The 19,484-nt window shown below is 40.0% G+C and overlaps 1 protein-coding gene across 5 annotated transcripts in view; it reads right to left on the bottom strand.

Moving 5' to 3' along the window:
* Window positions 1-19,484, bottom strand: part of R3HDM2 (R3H domain containing 2) — a 174,242-nt gene that overhangs the window by 63,156 nt on the left and 91,602 nt on the right. For all 5 annotated transcript variants that reach the window (XM_063293927.1, XM_063293923.1, XM_063293925.1 and 2 more), the window contains exons 2-5: window positions 7,040-7,236; window positions 3,689-3,730; window positions 2,020-2,106; window positions 795-921 (exon numbers count right to left, since the gene is read on the bottom strand). In XM_063293927.1, the coding sequence (XP_063149997.1) occupies window positions 795-921; window positions 2,020-2,106; window positions 3,689-3,730; window positions 7,040-7,204 (421 nt within the window). In that variant the 5' untranslated portion in view covers window positions 7,205-7,236. The remainder of the gene's footprint in view (window positions 1-794; window positions 922-2,019; window positions 2,107-3,688; window positions 3,731-7,039; window positions 7,237-19,484) is intronic.

Below are 19,484 nucleotides of genomic sequence, written 5' to 3'. Positions count from 1 at the left end.
TGGTTAATCCAAAAAAAAAAGCGGACCCTGCACCTGTGGGAAAAACGCTAGGAAGAAAATAAATAAATAAATAAATAAAGCTAACAGAGCAGCTAGGTGATTGATGTATATGTATAAATATAATTTGCTATGCTCAAAACATAAACTTCACCATGTACATCCTCATTCCAGTCTGGACTTCTGCCACTTTGCTGAATCTTACAATCTTGGCAAGCTTTATGTGAGAAGAAATCCTAATGTTCTCCCACTGGCAATGGGGAATATTATCAAAATGTGCACTTTCAGGCAAACCTGAGTCTCTGTGTAAAAAGCATTTACATGCACCTCCACACTAAGATTTTTAAAAATATAATACTATAGCATTAGTCTTAACTTTTCTAACTATATAAGGTTGCAAATTAATTGTTTCTTTACTCTGTCCTCAACAAGAGTGTAGTGGCTAATCAACACATTATGGATTGGGGAGGCCCAGACTGGGAGGCTCAGATACAGAAATCGACTGGATGACTTGGGCCAGGTACCCTCTCCAACCAGCCTACCTCACAGGGCTGTTGTTTAGGGGGAAAAGTATGGCTATGTACTCCTTGAAGAAAGACAGGACATGCAACTAACAAATAAATAATAAACAAATTGAATGACATCAAATATACTGCACAACCTTCAAGGGTTATTAAAATATGTTACTAATTCACCTTAGGATTTCAGGAAATGACTTTTTATTAATTTATTGATGTCATCCAGGTGCCTGGAATTTTGCAAAGAACAGATCTGACTGGAACCTAAGATTGTCTTACCTCTAGACAACATTTTCTTGGGGACCTTCTCTTTGTTCTTTTCTTTTTCTTCTTTTTCAGGACCATCTTTTGCAGATTTGTCATCTTCCTTGTCAGATGGGCAACTGATGTGCAAATGTATGATATCCTAGTGACAGGACAAAAGCTGTATTTGCTGATGCTTTGCAATCAACAGAAGCTGGAAGCATCGTATGATCAAGTTTTTGGATCTAGGAAGGAATTTTACTTTGGGTCAGGTTGGCCATCAATCACTGAAGATTCTGGCCTCCTCTGCTCCATGTGGCTAAGTTCTTATTTGTGTAATTGATATTGATATTGATATCCAATCATTAAAGCTTTTTATGCTATGAACCTGTTCCCTACTTATGACACAACAAGTAAATATATTAAAAACACTGACTTGAGCTGGACAGATGGCTAGACTAGACAAGCCCTTGTGTCCCTGTTTTCCCTTGCTTCCAAGAAAAAGGTGTGTGTGTATGATATTTCACACTAAGAGAACAGCAAATTCTGCTTAGGGAGCCAGCCAATAAATGATCAATCAGGCTGCAAAAATGGAAGGCTTTTCCAGATCCAATAGGTTAACAACCCAGTGGATATTGCAATGATATTTTCTAAGAAGCATAGTTCACCTGCTTGAATAATCTACACTATCGGGGGTGATAAAACACCTCTAGTACTTGCTGCCATTCTTGCTTTTATCTTATTATTATAGCACCCTATAATCTGAACCATGGTGGTTAACTACACAGATGCTTGCAATGTGTATTATTTTCTGCACAAACTGCTGTTCTACATGTAGGAGAATTCAAGACCCCTAACATGTAGGTATTATTTGGAATCACTAGAAGATTAAAAGCTCTGTTATATCCTGAAAGCTCTCCTTATACTACTCTTTGTGATACAATCATCTGTCTTGAACATGCTATGTAATATAAGCTTCCTTAATAAAGGGCCCAGAACATGCACTCATAGATATGGTAGACTGTAATCAGACCACTGGAGATTACTATTAAAGCCCTGCCAATGGTATATTAATATAACTTTTAATACATTTTAACTTGCCTATCATTGTGTCATAAGATGCTATTGGTACAGGCAAGTTTCTCTCAAGAAGATGTCTTACCTTAATCTATGCCAGAAATAATTAACACCGACAGGGATTCTATTCTCTACCCTCCTCTCCCATCAGCTGAACAGGGTATCTATTTATCGTTTGGCTTACCTGGGTTTCCAAAGGCCCATCCACAAAGGGACTAGAGGATTCTTCACATACAGCCAGGCTCCTGACTAGTTTCAGTTTTGAATTCGACTGAAGAAGAAAAAAAAATGCTTCTGAAGTTAAGATGCAGGTGACAACAGATCCTTTTGATGTCTCATGGACCTGCCTGCAGCCACCTAGTGGTAGTTAAGGTAGCATTGTTGTAATTAGAAAGATACATTCTTTTTTGCCTTGTAGCAACACAGATGGTGTCAACTCCATAAAAATTAGTAAGCATGTAACTAGGACAAATTTCCCCTCTTGGCATCTTAGATTGGATCCCAGTATGCATGATAATTTGCCACTCCATCTGACCTCAGCTTCTACATGGGCCTAAAAGATGAATGCATGACTTGGGCTTCTCAATTGCAATGAATTCATTACATAATCTCTCTCCCAATAAGCAGCAAAAGTAAGTAACAAGTAAGTAGATTCCTCCTCCCTTAATTCCAAACCTACAATTCTACAGCTGGCACCTTACATGTATTTTCAACAAGTATAGCTACTCTGGGTGATTTGCCAGTTCCATTTAAACATACGCTAAAAATAAAGCTTTGTCTCAGGCTGCTTGAAGAATTTGGCTTGAGGAGAAAGGAGGGAATGGTGTGCTCCCCAGTATTTTATATAGGACAAGCCCACTTATGGTGAAATATGGGCCCTTGAGAGTGGATGGTATACATCTTCATTATTTATATAGAAATAAATTAATATAATTCCAAGGACCACAGCTAAAAGCCCTTACTAATTTAATGAATATTAAAAGCATGCATGACAAATGCCTAAAGGAGCCAACTTTAATTTGATAGTGATTTACTCTCAAATTGTAAAAACTAAAATCCCAATCAACCCTGTTCTTATGGAGGCAGTAAACTTAGATTTGTTTTACAATATTTGTAAGCTGCCCCAAGATTCTGAGTGGAAACCAGCAAAGCAAAAGAAGGTAAGATCTCCGGGTTGCACCAGTTCAGGTTACAGTGGTGGGAAAGTATGAATAAAGCCTCCTTCACACCAAAACCAACCAACCAACCAACCAACCAACCAGCATGCTGTTAACAAGCATGCAAGGCAAAACGATAGTGAGCCTGGCTTTCCTCACAGTATGCTATTCCTCTATGTGTAGAAAAAAAATAGTTAAATGGTAGAGATTTAAGCATGGGACATTCCACCACCCTAACTTACTGTGTGCAACAGTACAACTCAAACGTAGCTAAAACAAGTGAGATACAAAGGCCAGAGCTAGAGCAAGGTTCCCATGGCTTCCAAGAAGATGGACAACTCTCAGCATGTTTCTCCAAAAGCAGTCTGCTCTGCAGTTGTGGTATGGCCACAGAGAGGACAGTGGCCCTGGCCACCCACCTCGAGACGGCTGGATGAAGTGCATGTGAGCTATTCAAAGGACACCCTTGAAGAATCCTTGGGAGACCTGGAAATAAAATGCAATTGCTGTGGCATGCTGAGCCTTGAAATCAGTGATGGACCAAGAAGGGAAGACTGTGAGGTAATAAATCTGGCACCGTGTTAGGAAGGAGTGTGGCTGGGACTCAGAACTAAGGATGGAACCAGGTTTAGTGTCACCACCTTCTGAAGCACAATGCCAATGCAACATAGAGAAACGGCACAGGCAGCCTCTTACCTTGGCTCTTTTTCTAGCATGCCCATGATTGGATGTTCTCCTCTGTTTAAAAAGAAAAAAGATGGGGGTAGGAAGAAGGTAAAAAGTTATTCTGTGCACTCTTTATACTACAAGGAACATGCTAGGAAATATTAGTATGTGATGGCTGAGTTTGCAGAAATGGCTGAACTGACTTGTTTGATTAAGGAGGGAACTACACGTACTTTTATAAAAGACAGGAAACCCTTTGTAGACTTTTTGCTGAAATGGATAAAAATGAACTGCTGACTTTGGGATTTATTGATTAAAAAGGTTTATGGGAACAAGGGAACTCTGATACGCAATATGAGAGGGTGGAGATCGTAACTGCTATGTTTGTAACTGCTGCAAAGAAGACTGGAAGTCACTTCTTTAGGTATCTTTCTCTTTCCTGATTTTTTTGTTATTCACTTTTTCTTTTACCCTTTTATAATCTTTTCATTTTTCTATTTCTCCTTCTATGTTTCTATAGTTTTTAAAATCTTTGTAAAATCTTCTCTTAATAAAAATTATTCAATAAAACAAAGAAATATGAATATGTGCTATCCAAAAGTGCCTCCCAAGCATCCACAAAGCTTAAAGAGGTAGGGGTGATAGGAACGGTGAAGGTACACTGTTTGCCTGGAGAAATTCCCTCTCTGTCCATAGGTGATTGACAAATGGCATAGCTGTTGAAATCTAGCAAGCGCAATTGGACAAAGGAACCAATTACCCAGAGAAATGGTAGAACTCCCCTTCACTGGATGTGTTAGACCAGTGTTAGACCATGCTGGCTGGAGAATTCTGGGAGCTGAAGTCCACACAACTTAAAATTGCCAAGGTTGAAAAACACTGGGTTAGAGAGCTCTTTGTCAGTGATGTAAATTAGGTTTCTGCATCTGGAAGGTGAACTCAGTGGCCTAAATGATCACTTAAATTTTAGGATTCCAGACTTCCTATACTAGTTTTTCCCAATCTTGTGCTGTGCAAGTATGATGGAAATACAACTCCCAAAATTTTTATCCAGCCAAAATATACACAGAGTACCAGATTGGTGATGGCTGTCCTATGCCTCCTCCTCCTCTCTTCATTTTTTGCCAACCAGTATATGTACCATTAGTTTAGCATACAAAGGAGGAGGCAGCTACTTTTCAGGATTAACACTGGCACAATGCTAAAGATTTAACACATTCTGTCTTCATCCAATTAGTAATAAAAGAGACTATAGGGTTTCCAGCTTGTTTAAAGAAATTTAAAGAAATTAAAGAATTTTTCATATTATACCGAGAAATGAAGGTGGTTTCTCTACTGAACAAAATACTTTCTTGTAAAAGAAAGATATTGTCAGTCCTAAGCCCATTCCTGAACTCTTGTAAGAGGAATAAATATAGTAGCCAAAGAGCCTGGCATTAGTGGATCACATCACAAAAATTACATAGCCTGTCATTTCCATGACACACTCTGTCTTACCAGAATCTAATAAAAACTGGCTAATTTGAATGTTTAGGGAAAATCCCAAAACAACTGTTGACAGCAAAATAAAACATCAAAAGGGCAAATGAAACAGAATGCAGTTCAAGTAAAGAAATATGCTGTGTCCAAAATAAACTTATATCATTTAGTTACAGGGGCTTAAAGGCACACCTAACATTTGAATTTTTTTTCCAGTCATAGTGCCCTTCTTCCTTCCCTTAAATCCACATTTATTTCCCAAGTTTTCTGTCAAGCTTTTGTCTAATCCCCCACTTATCATCCTTAAAATGAAGACTATGCATGTAGCGGCAGTTGCCAAAACTGGTAACTTGTATGCTAAGGCCAATTTCACCCTTCCCCTCCCTCAACTGTCTTTTGGTGCTACTGAATTTCCAACTGCAAAGTCCTTGTGGTGGGGCCCTTCTATTAATTGCTTTGTATAACATTGAGCAGGGGTGGCACTATACCAATATACCATGGTTCCAGGCTTAGGGTATTTTTTCATTGTTTTGCTTGATAGAATTAAGAAGTGCCCAACATGGTTCTATTAAGGTGGCAAACACTTAAGTAGAAATAAATCCTACTAGACCCACTGAGACTTTCTTCCAAATACTGTAGACAAGAATGTAATGTAAAATGATACAGAAGACTCTTCTTAGGGACAACAAGAGGACAACATTGAATTAGAAGAGATATCATATAGAAAGCCCACCAAATCTCACATAAAGTCAAATGGCAGCATGAATGTAACTTAAAAAAAATGGTCACAATGCAATTTCTAACACTACATTCTTTGCACTATCCTCAAGGAATGGGTTGATAACTCTGTGAACAATGTGACTCTGTAGATTAGGATGGCCCCAACCCTTTTGGCTTTCCGGAAGGCCTTGAAGACCTGGCTTTGTGCCCAAGTGTGTGAAGGGCCCCGTTACATGGTTGTGCTAACACCAATGGTTTTTAAGATCTCTCGGCTATATTTATATTTAATTTTTTGTATTGTTTTTATTGTCTGATGTTTTTATTATTGTAAGCCACCCAGAGTCACTGGTTTGAGATGGGCAACTATATAAATTGAATAAATAAACAAACAACAAACAAACACTGGTGTGACTTCTCATGAAGACTAGCAGTTACCAAAATAGAGATGTTGACTGCTCCAAATTCACAAAGAGGCCTTTACATTCCAGGCCTTTACATCAAAAAAGCAGGAAGAAACAGACAAGAGTTTTGTCTCCATAAATTTCCTATATAAAGTCATCTCATCTGAAAATAAGGTACTCTCTGGAATGCTTGAGTTATAAGGTACTCTCTTCTAATAAATAGTACTAAATAGAGTTCCTAGATTCTTGTTCCTTGAATTAACTGTTTCCAATCTAGACAGCACAAAGGAAATTCTGAAAACTGGGAGGAGGAAGAGGGGAGGAAGGAGAAGCCTTTTGTATGAAATGGAGAAAAAAATTGTCCCAAGGAACTGTTATTAAAAATTTAAACAAGGCAGGAATACGACAGCCAAAGTAACAAACAGCTGAATATGTGAACAAATGCAGTGGTATTTAGTTGGCGTTGTAGGCTTCAGGTTTTGAGGATGGATTTGAATAAAGGTAAAGAGGGGGAGGTGATGTCACATTAGTGTTTTGGGTGGAATGTCAGGGATGGGAAGAGATATATGAGTTGTTGAAGTGAGCAGGAAACTTCTAAGCAACAGATAATGGTAAAACTGAGATATACGCTATGGAGCCTCTAGTGGAGCAAATTCAGCAACACCATTGAAAATAACTGACCAAGATACTGTAAAATTAAGTCAAAGGTCTGTAGCCAGTCAATTGTGGGCTTTGATGGGCCTACTGGTTTGGCTATCTATGTGACATTATGTCCAGTTACCTGAGATTCTTGCCGTACAATGCTCTCCTCCCCGTCCTTCTCAAGCTCCTCTTTGCTTGGTGACCTGGATACAAATTTGGTTTTGTTCAAAGATTCCTCAACCAGCCTCTTTTCTGATTCTTTCATTATCTCCAGTGTCTCCTGTGTTGTGTTGCTGTTAGACATCTTCAGCCCAATATACTGTTAGTGATGGATACCTGCAAGCAGGAGGAGAAGAGTTGGAGACTTGTTTGTTTTTAACGTAGCTCTTTTTTCTTACTTTTTGCCCCTTGCTTAACTGAGTCCTTAAACATCTACAGATTGTTCTTTCTATTCTTGGAGATATGATACTACAGATTCCAGATCAATCCATATCTGTTGCAGGTGTAGGAACATTCAGTGTTAATTCCCTTCTCAGCTTTTGGCAAAGACGTCCCCAAATAGCTGTTCTTTTTTGGCAGAGGAATATATCACTAGATTTTTTATTATACATACATACACACATACTCAACTCAAGGCAGAGAACATATGTAATACTCCTGCCTTCTATTTTCTCCACAACAACCCTATGAGGTAGGCCAGGCTGAGAGAGAGGGACTGGCCCAAAGTCACCCAGCCAGCTTTCATGCCCAAGGGAGGTCTAGAACTCAGAGTCTCCTGGTTTCTAGGCCAGCACCTTAACCATGACACCAAACTGGCTCCCTTTTTATATATACAGGTAGTCCTCAACTTACAACCACAGTTGGGACCAGAACTTTCATCACTAAGCAATGTGGTTGTTAAATGAATTATGTGGTTCCCCATTGATTTTGCTTGTCAGGAGCTGGCTGGGAAGGTTGCAAATGGCGATCACGTGATCCTGGCATACAACCATTGTAAATTCATGTGGGTTGCCAAGTACCCAAATTTTGATCTCGTGACAGCAGGGATGCTGTAATGGTAGTAAGCGCGAGGACTGGTCGTAAGTCACTTTTTCCAGTGCCGTTGTAACTTTGAACAGTCGTTAAACAAATGGTCATAAGTCAAGGACTACCCGTAGTGACTTTTTATCAAGAATATGGTTGGGGGACTTACGTTCTCCTTCCCTATCCAATGCAGTCCTAATCAGCCCCTTCTCTGTAGCTAGATTGGCCAATGAAAGATATCCCACAGATACACTCAGTATGTAATGGAGTGTGTACAGCATATACTGTGCTAATACACTTGAAATATTATTTATTACTGGTATTTCTATGCTGGTCTATTCCAAAACCACTCCAAGTGGCAATACACACAATACAATACAATACAATACAATACAATGCACCAATTTTCCATCCACACCACCAAACAGCTTATTGGTAGATGTTTTCTAGCTCTCCAATATTTCTGTTACAATGAACCTTACCTAAAGGTAAAGGGGAAGTAAAAACGAGGACAAAATAACTTTCCTCAAGCTTAACAAAATTCTGTTATGCTAATTCTGCGTAACACCACCAGAAGTGTGGCTGGTCTTACTGAAATTCAGCTAAATAGGAATGCCGGTTTAAGAGAAATTCAGTGTCAACTGTAACTGACCAGCTGACATCCTGGCCTGACATAGGATGCTCATCCAACTGCAACTGGATGGTGGGTAGACAGGTGAACACCATCTCACAGCTTTGACAGAATGCTGTGTCTTGCCTATGCCTTGCTAAATCTGCAGAGCACTTATTTTGAGGACTCTGGGTGCCAAACAATTGGGAAACAGAGAAGGAAAAAGCCCTAGAGGGCATTTATCAACTCATTTTATTAAGCAATTGCCAAGTCTCAACAGAAAAGCAGATAGATACCACAAATATTTACTGAGTGTTGGCCCTAGGTTGGATTTATAATATAGGCAGAGTAATTCAAAATAATTTCTCTTTACTTTGTAGTGATGTAGAGCACTGAACATACATTATTGCTTATTTTACAGCCAGGGGCCTTGGTAATTACCAATGTGGAATCCAGAAGTGTGATTTCCAGACAATTGTTACAAGGGTAGAGAGGAGAGGGAGGAATTGTTGGTTCACTCTTAGACTGTGTTAAGAGAGTAAGCCCTAATGACAAACTTGGGGGGAGCCATGCTTTTTACAATTATGCTCCCCCTGTCATTACTACATATTATAGGGTAACTAACTTTCCCGCCAATATTAGGTATTTAAAACTAAATACTAATTCATGTAATGTGTGAATTGGTGACTCCCACACCCTTTACAAGTGCAGGAGAGTATAGGCAAATGCTCTGTTAATAAGCTATGTGGGACTTGTTAATAGAGTATTTGCCTGCACTCTCTTGTATGTGGTGTCTACACTCGTCAGTGAAAAGTATGCCGATTCCACTCACCTTATGGAAGTGGGCCCACCATAACCCGTAACATTAGGATCACCATTAGGGATGTGAAAAAATTCTGTGCATGAATAAGCTGGTTTTGGTTTGTCCATGTCAAAACCAAACATGTGGAAAGCGAAGGGGCTGGGAAGACAGAGTGGCGGGGCAGCTGCCCTGTAGGCCATTTGGAAGAGAAAGGGAGTAAAAAGCTAATGAGCAAGGGCCCCATCACTTTGGGGTCCCTCTGGATTTTGTACCAGCCAAAATCTAGAACAACTAACATGCTCTAGATATGGTTTTAGCCAATGTGAAAACAATTTAGGAGAACTTTGGGGGGGGGGAAATGTGGTTTGTTCTTTGGGACAAACCCTGTTTGGCTTCTAGTCGCTCTTCTTCTGAAGAACCCTTTCCCCCAGGGATAGTCCGTTGAGGGCCACATGATGAATAGGCCTGAAGTGAGGCCCAAAAGTGGAGCTAAAGCAAAAAGTGGGGGAGCCACTGATTTTTTGTGACATGCCCGTTTGTTGCTTTCTAGCACCCTCTTTTCTTTATCCTAAGCAGCAGGCTACAGGGAATCTTTAACAGACAGCTATCTGAACCCTTCTCTTGCAAAGGGCCTTTGATACCAGACCAAGTGCTGCGTGAAATTAGGCCAAAGCTTGCAAGTCACCTCACTGCCTGCCCTCCCCCCCAGGGAACAAACTGTATTAACAGCATAGACAGCCAAAGAGCTGGCTGGTTGTGCTTATAACACACCCGGTTTCAGAATGACGGGGGATTTGTCACATCTCTGCGTTACGTATAGCCCACAAATTTTCATCCCTCCAAGAGCCCTGATAAAAACCGCAGCCTTGTTGTTGCCCCCTTCCACCAAGCAACCCTTATCAGAATCACTGAGAACAGGGTGAACTGTACTGGGTAGTTGACGGGCATTTCCAGAACTGCAGTGGACAAGACCATACTCCATGTTCCAAAAAGGTTAAGTTCTCCGGTTTGCTTTTACAAAAACTTATAAGCATTCAAAGCTTTGAAAACCTTTAAAGTTAATTAATTTGGGCAGCAAATTAAAAAAAACATTTTTTCTCCCACAGATGAAAGATGAAAGGCTAAGAAGAAGAATCTTGAGGAGTGGGAACCTAAACCTGGGAGTCCTCCCATGAACAGGATGGAAGGAGACTAGTTTCTCTCCTTGATGAGAGGAACTTAATAAAGATCAAGTATCTCTGGAAGGAAGGCTTATCATTTCCTTCTTATTCCCAGAGATCCAGCAATCTTAAACAGATTGCTGGGAGGGAAAGCCTAGTGAGGGCCCATGGGGTCAATATGTAAAGAATGTGTTGGATGAGGAAGACTGCATGGGGAAGGACAACAGATACACGCATGCATACGCACACGTGTGCATAAGCGCAGCCTCTGAGCTGCTGCCTTAGGAAACAAAAAGAATTATCAGCCATATTGTAGAAATTCTATATTGTCTTCAGTTCCCACTGCAAGCAACCTAGGAAAGAGAAATAAACCTGGTGTTTTAAAAGCTTAAGAGATGGACATCAACACAAACCATTGATTCAAAAGATCAAATGTGGCTGACTTGAACAGTGACCTTCAGAAACTCTGGATTACTGCTGAAGTTCTATGCAATCCCAAATCAGAGCACTGCAGTCTGAGAGAGGGCAGGCTTGCTTGGTTTTAAAAGTCTGAAAAAAGCTAGGATACTACACCAATAACACATTTTAAGTTGGATAAAATAACACTTGGTCCCACCAATGGCAACTGCTATACTATGAGGTAAACAAGTGGAGATATAGATAAAATCTATTTTTCTTTTATCCATCTTCTTACCATTCTATAATTCTGATGCATGAAATCTGGCATCTAGTGCACCATCTGGTATCCAACAATAATTCCTATAAGTCAGTTTTAATTTAAACAAAAGAGACTTCCAAGTTCTCATTATCTGAAAGCATCCAAGAAGCACTGCAAAAGACTCTGTTACCCAAAGAATGAAATCAATCCCAGCAAGCTTACACTGCTGACACTGCCCTGGTGCACTTAAAATAACTCCAATTTACCCAAAATGACTCTTATCTAACTACTAGTTAATAAACTGTTCCAGAATAAAAATGAACCCATTGACCAAGTATGTGCAAATTTTGCCTGAGAGATTTGCCTGGATTCTTTAGACCACTGTTTGAAATACCCCCACTGAAGTCCCAGTTCAGTCATTCACAATCCTCCTTTTTGAAAGACAATTACTTCCAACATGGGGAGAATCAAAACCAGATATTTCATTTTTTCTACAGTATATATGCACATGCATGTGCACACATATAATCACAATCACTGCCCGCCCCAGCCCATCACACACTCACACATCAACATGAACAAAAGAGATGATCTGGCTGAGATCGTTCTTGGAACAGAGAGACTAAAAAGACAGTCATAAATCCCACACACAAGTCTTTAGGCAGTGCACCATGCAGAGAAGCAAACTGAGGTTTCTGGGTTCAGCTAAGGTTCCCTCCTCATTGACAGCAGGGAAAACTAAAAATCACTTTCACCACCACCACCCCACACATGCACCAAAAAAAGATACAGTCCAGTTCAACAAACTCATATTTGTCTTACCAGACAGCATCACTTCGTTGTATGCAACAGTTCTTCCTCAGATTCAGACCAGAGTCAGGGTTTTTTTTTTATGTGGTAACTTGAAATATCAGTTGAGGGAAGGTAAGGTTTGAACAATCCAGGACAGAATGTCTCCCCTTCACCACTGCAATACCAAAACTGATAGAATGATGTGTGTTACTACTGTGTTCTCCACAAACCACAACAATCCTCATGGCTGATGAAGCAGGTACACGAAAAAGGTCAGCCATTTTTACCTGAGGAGTATCTTAGTGCAATGTGTATGTTCTCTGTTTGTGATATATGAAAGTCTGGAGTGTGCGAGCTGATCTATGAAACAGTAAGACTTGATTTCATCCATTCAGATGTCTGGAATTACAGCTTCCAGAATAGCACACTTTGGGAAAGGCTGAAACATATAACCCCCAATATTTAAATGCAACTTCCATATTCAAAGACAGTCTTTGTGTCTCTAGTATAAAAAAGATAAACATGCCATCATATCATGCTTGACTCTTGGTGGCCACAAGAGCATTCATGCAGGTATTGGCAATGTTATGGAACTGATGCTACCTTTTCTAGTATGTTTTTCTGACTTCTCAATCTAGTCAACAGCCTGGGGATTCCCTAATCTTTCACCCAGTTTCTACTCTGGGCCAATTCTACTTAGCTTCCAAGACCAGACTAGATGTTGGCTAGATGTTGCCACCGGCTGAGACATCTCACATGTAACTGAGGACTTACTGTCCATCCTATTCTATCTAAAAAATTTTCTAAAGATCTCATTTTGGTTGTTCTTGAACAGCAGGCTGGACTCAATAATTTTTAATATTCTGATTATATAACCCAATCTTTCCCAACTCAATACCTTCTGGATCTGCTAAGATACCGTTCTCATAGTTTTCAGTTAGGCTGGGGAAGATAGCTAAAGGACAGCTGGCCTAAGGTTTCACCTGAGAATAGGATCCCGCAGGGATACAATTGTGACCAATTGTAACACAATTCCTGCAGGAACCGTCCTAGAGAAAGAAGGGAGAACCCAAGCTCTTTCTCCCCCTTAATGTTAAAGAAAAATCAGATTCTAAGATCACACAAACGCCAAGAGACGCCCACTCACACAGACTGATAACCAGCTAATTTTGTAAGCATGAACATGCCCACTCAAGTGACACATCTGATGGAAAAGCAGCCAGCTCCGATAAAGCTTCTTACACCAGTGAAGATTTCCACCTAACCGCATATTACGCAGTGCATTAACATTTAGTATCTCATAAAAAAGCTCAGTATAGAGTAAAATTCATCATAGAGTAAAATGCTGAGAGATACGGGCATACAGTAAATTATCTTTTTGTAGGGTTTGTTTTAAGATATGTCAATGTTTTCTAAAGCAGGAGCACCTAACATTCAAAATTAATTATATACATGGAATAATTTCATTTCTCTCATTCTACACTACTTCAAGATAGCTTGCAACTATTTGGAGAGAAAACGAAACACAGCAAGGGATAAGGAATGCACCTATGATAGAAAATAGTCTCATTGTTCTTCATGCATTTGACAGAGTGTAAGTTTTTCCTGACAGAGATTAAACTTTTGAACACCCTGGAAAAAATAACACCAGTTATGTACAGTTGCCTAATAACTGCATACATTTTATTAAGGAGGAACCTCAGAAACTACCGACAGAATTATCTTTGTAAAGATTGGATATATTTGATTACTGAACATATTAGGTGATGCTTCCCATTTAAACCGCCAGTAAGGACTCCCATTTCAGCAAACATCTTATTTACATTTTTAGAAGCCTGACAACTAGGAGAAGAATTATCTAAGGGTATCAAAATCTTCAAGAGATTGACACCCACCATGCCTGCTTGGTCTCATCTTGCCATAGGTGAAGGAAAACATGATGCCTGCAGACATTTGCTTCTGGGAAGTACTTATATATCACCATTTACATAGTTTAACCAATGTCCATGCTATCAGCATGCACAAAAATAGTAATCAAGGATGACATTAGGGCTTGGAGCATAATGTCTTTCTCGGCCACGGCAACTTCCAGGTCTATCATTTCAGCTCTCAGAATCCTCAGCAATAGCTGTGCTGACTGGGAAATTCCAGGAGCTGGAAGTCCATATAAAAGAAGGTATTTATGTAACAAAGACATACAAACCTCCAGAACTAAAATTATTGAATTAATCCAACATAGTGTAATGGAAAAATCCAACTTACTTACTTATTCAACTTAACTTACATACCACCCAGCAACAACAGCTCCACATGTAAAGCCCTGAACAATAACGGCAACTACTGCTGATGAATATTATGTTTAGAGTTTACTGAAGGATGCCTTTATTTTATTTATTTATTATTCAAATTTTGTTACCGCCCATCTCCCCCAAAAGAGGGACTCTGGGCGGTTTACAATAAAATTAATACAGTAACAATGAACGTTAAAATCCCATAAAAATAAATTTATAATTACATTTATACATCTTATAATTACATTTTAATATTATCTGTGTCAAAATCACATTGATTTACTAACAAATTATACTTAGAGTAATGAGTTTAAAGCTGTAACAGTAATGACTAGAGAGCCATAATAATTTATAGAAGTTAGGGTAAGAGTGATTGTGGCAGAGACCCTTGTAGTCTGAGAGAGACCTGACTAGCAAGTAACAGAAAGCAAACACTGGATATACCTCCAAAGATACAGGGAACTCACTGAAGTTTATTTTTCCCTGTCTGTTAACATTCAGGGACAGGGGTTGGAAATAAAAACACAGTCTCCAGAGCCTCAGCAATCCAAGCAAAAACTCAAAGTTAACATTAAAAAAAAAATGTCTAACCAGGGAGGTAAACTGATATGGTAGCAGCAGTTTAAGACTTGTTCTTCACCAACACTCAGTCTCTCTCTCTCTCTCTCCATTTTTTATTGAGAGTTTTAACAACAGTAAGAACTAATACAAATTAAAGTAGAATGAGAAAGAAGAGAAAACGAGAAATAAAAGAAAAAGCTAAAAGTGCAAAAAAGAAAGGCAAGTAAAGAAAAAAAAAGAAAAGTAGAAAAAAGAAGATATAAAAAAGAAGATATAAAGAAGTGGCTTCCGATCTTCACAGCAGTTGTAAGTACAATTATATTTTAACCTCTCTCTCTAAGGTTACATCATGACTGTCTTCTTTCTATAATCCATCCTGTCTAATCATCAAAACCATAAATCACATGTTCATTTTTTTCTTTTTGACACGAAAAGTCCATAAGGGGTTTCATGCCAACAGTCTCAAGAAGCCATCCAGCCTCAGCTACAGATGTATAAGCAACTCCTTACTTGTGCAGTCTCTTCCCCACTTTCTTCCTTCTGAGGAAGGCTTTCCAACCTGAAGAACCAGCTCTCTTCTCTGCCGGGGCAATACAGGTAGTCCTCACTTAATGTCCATTTGTTCAGCAACCATTCAAAGTTACGACAGCACTGAACGAAAGATAGTTACAAGTGGTCCTCAAAGTTACAGCCACTGCAGCATCCCCATGGTCACATGATCAAAATTTGGACGCTTGGCAGCCCACCCACATTTACGATTGCAGCATGTGTAACTCCCCCCACCCATCTCTCCCCCTCAATCTTTGCCCTTTTGGCCACCCTGCATTCTGCCACCCCTGCTGCCCTGCGCTCCACCGCCCCTGCCCCCCCAGCTGACCTTCTCCATCTTCTTCCTCCCACTGCTGACGAGGTGCGCCTGGTCAAGGCAGCTGCTGGCCCTTTGCAAGGCCTTAATGAAGGGCCAGCAGCTGCCTCAGCTGGGCATACCTCATCAGCAGTGGGAGGAAGAAGATGGCAAAGGTCAGCTGGGGATGACAGGGGCAGCGGAGTACAGGGTGGCCAAAAGGGCAGAGATGGGGGGATAGGCGGGTGGGGGGAGTTGAAGTGGAGGTTAGCATGGCAGAACAGGACAAGCGTGAGGTCCTCGTCTAATGACCGCAACCAGGACTACCAGAACTGTCATTGCTAAGTGGTGCAGTCAGGTGATGTTTCACTTAATGGCCACTTCACTTAGCAACAGAAATTCCGGTCCCAATTAGGGTCATTATGCGAGGACTACCTATAAGTTGAGTCCAGGCCAGGCAGCATAGAAACGTGTGGGAGTTTATTTATACAGGTCTGATAAGGGTAACCCAGCATGTGCTTTCTCTGTAGGCCTCCCTTTGTTGCCCTCTGGCATCTACCATCTCCCTTAACCTTCTTCTCCAACCCCCACCCCTGCTTCTTCATCAGAGCAGCCCTTATGCTCAGCAGGCATCAGTCTGCAGATGCTCACACTCTGCTGTTGTGGTTTACTCAAATGGAGGCTGGCCTTTTCCCTTCACCACAGTGATATAAGAATTAAATGCATGCATTTAAAGGCTACCGTTTATTTTAAAAAATAAAAAAAAATGGTTTATCAGTGGATTTCAAAGTTGCTGATAATGTAAAATTAATACTGCATCACAGACTATGCAAAGAAGGTTTTAAGGTAAACAAGATGTTATAGTATCTACTTAGCATTAACAATTTTCTGAAAAATGAACCTCCATTAATCCCAGTTCTGAAGACAAATAGCCTTATCACAGCAGGATTGTTTTACCAAAGGGAGAAAAAAGGAAAGAAAAAAGGCTAACATTTGGTAAAATCAATAATAAGAGCAACACCACTATCATATAGCTTACCCCAATAACTTTGGCTTAAGTGATGATGAAAGCAGTGATATTTTTGTCCAGTTTTTAATGATGCAAAAGATGGATATTTCCTCTCTGCCCCAGTGGGAACATTGCTGGAGAAGCCAGTTATATATGTTCCTCATTCACAAGAGGCCGGTTGGCATGTTTACACCATCAAATGCCCATAGAACTCCTTTTGGATTATTTCTCCCAGCACACTTTATTATGTTCCACCAAAGTATTTTATTAAAAGTGGGGGATAGGGAAGAAGAAAACTTCCTTTCTTGGAAAGATTTATCTTTCTGCATGAATAAATCAGCCTCACTTCCCTCAGGACAAGCACAGGCTAGAGCAAGGAGGCAGCTGACATGACCCACTGTAGCCAGTAAGGCCTGTGGAAAATGTTGAGGCTCACAGGAGTTGGGTAGAAATAACATGGTGGGACTAGCACTGGAACAGGCAGCTACACCAGGCAAATAAGACAAATTACAGAGAGCCACAGGGAAGCCAGAGCAAAACTTTGGGTCAAGGAATGCCAGCCATAGAGAGGGGGAAGGGAGGCAGAGAAAAGAAATGCTAGGGTTTTATCTAGTTTACAGATGTAAGGCAAAGGGAACGAAACCTAGCACCTTGAGCCACCCAGAGACAAAGGTGATTCTATCTCACTTGGCCACTGAAATCAGTGCTGAATTATTTGGTGGAGCAGAAGAGGAGTAAGAAGGGGCTTGGTGCCTTCATTCTTTGAGATCCTCCCCTTTAGATGCCATGCTTAAATGTGTAGGAGGCATGTTTTCATCATGATTGGGTGGAATTGGGTTGGGATGTTTCAATTTCATTAATAACTGTTCTCCCCCACCCCCACCCCACACACACATTTCCAGGACATTATTTGAGCATTATTTCCTGAAGCAAAGAAAAGTATATAATGAAACAAATGAAATCAATCTGTCTCGCCATGGGACTGCCTACCATTAATGACAGCCTCTCTTCCATTCCTGCTGTCAATCAAAAAATAAAAATACTAGGTTGACATCAGCAACAACACCCAGCCAATATCAAGGAATCATGTTTATAGAGAGGTCAACACACTCACAGGTTGACAGTTGAATATCTCAAAAATAAAACACACTCTGGATCTGAAATGTTCTATTCCGCGGGAATTTCACTTGAACGTTTCTCTGCAATGTGTCTCTTTGTGCAAAGGTCTCTTTCCATTTGACAGTAAAAATCTATCATATGCAATCTCCCCACTTCCTTTATTTTGGGCTGTCAAAGGAAACACTTCTCCCCATTGACAGATATCAGATTCCTTAAACTGATAACTTATGGAGCTATGGAATACTGTTCTTTTGGAATCTATCACTCTGTTTCCAGCGCTGGCCATCTAGGGGCCTCCAAGAAATTTACAAGCAGGGCATAGAGTAAATCACTTTCCACAAAGGAACTCAATTCTCCTTAGCATCTTTATTTCTATTCCCAATATTATAACAATCCTATTTTTCATTACAAAAATTATACGGTCATGGACAACTCCCAAACAAGCCACTCTGCACTAATATCTTGATTTCCAGGGGGCAGGAATGAAATGATGTAAAAATATTTGGTGAGGATTTATTGTCCTATTTTTTCTTCAATCCCTGTCTGGAGGTTTCTCTTGGGAAACAGACTACTGACCTAGTCAGCCGGATATTATTACTGTCCCAGCACAGATAACAATAAAAAAAAAAACTGGTAATGTTCTCCAAGAAAATATTCTCCCCCAAATTTTGGACAATTAAAAAAAAATTGCTAATGTTTTTTCTAAATGGTATTTTGACACTAACCACCTAGAGGGAAGCCTAGCACATTTATAAGGTGAGCTGCCTGAACAGCCAGGCTAGGAAAAAGTCTCTACATCCTTCCTCTGTTCCAGATTAACATGGAAGTAAGTGAAAAAGAAAACAGACAGGAAAACACTTCTAATTACTTGTGGTATGGAGGGAGGGAGGGAAACTCCAGAAAAATCAAAGAAGGTTGGCAATTAAACATTGACCAACTACAAACTGCCTTCATATGGCCTGTTCAGTCAAAAAGAGATGGCAAAAATACGTTTTTTGTTTTCTTTCTTTCCAGCACAAAACCATCAGCAGTGGGAGGAAAACACTATAGGCCAGAGCAACTCTTTTTTGTTACTCAAGTATTTCAGTTCTACAGCTCTGCACAAGGGTTTGATATCAACATCACATCTTTCTGAATTAGTACATCCTGCAAGGTTAAATGATGATGCTTTTGCTTTCAATTTATTCATTGGCCTCTGGGTCAGCCAATCTGAATCATGCCACCATGGCAACAGTCTCTTATCACTACGAGCAACAAGACAACTTTTTTTATTCTCATCGATGTTTCGAAGTTTCTTTTTTAAACAAACAAAAAACAAAAAAAGTTGTTCTACATGTCTGTCACTCAAGATACTTTGGAAGTAGACAGGGTGCTTCTTTTGTTAAAAGCAGCTAGGCACTCAAGCACACAGAGCTTCCAAAGGGAAGACATGGGAAAACTGTGTTTCTGTGAGCTGCTGTACAGGATGCTTGCAGAACAGGAGCCTCAGCTTCTGCAGAGACGTGGGTGGAGGTAAGATAGAACAATAGAGGCACAGACGCTTTAATGCAGCTGCAGATGCTTTAACTTGGGTTCTTTCAGTCAGCAGTGAGTTGGACATGGTGGCCTAAATACCCCCTTCCATCTCTCCGATTTTTGTTTATGAAATGAATAGAACAGAACAAATACTGTTCTGTTATTGCTTAGAGACTTTCATATAGGTCAAAATAATGGAC

This window comes from Candoia aspera, chromosome 2 (genome assembly GCF_035149785.1).
Source record: "Candoia aspera isolate rCanAsp1 chromosome 2, rCanAsp1.hap2, whole genome shotgun sequence".
NCBI classification, from domain to species: domain Eukaryota; kingdom Metazoa; phylum Chordata; class Lepidosauria; order Squamata; family Boidae; genus Candoia; species Candoia aspera.
This window is presented reverse-complemented; position numbering and strand designations above follow the sequence as displayed.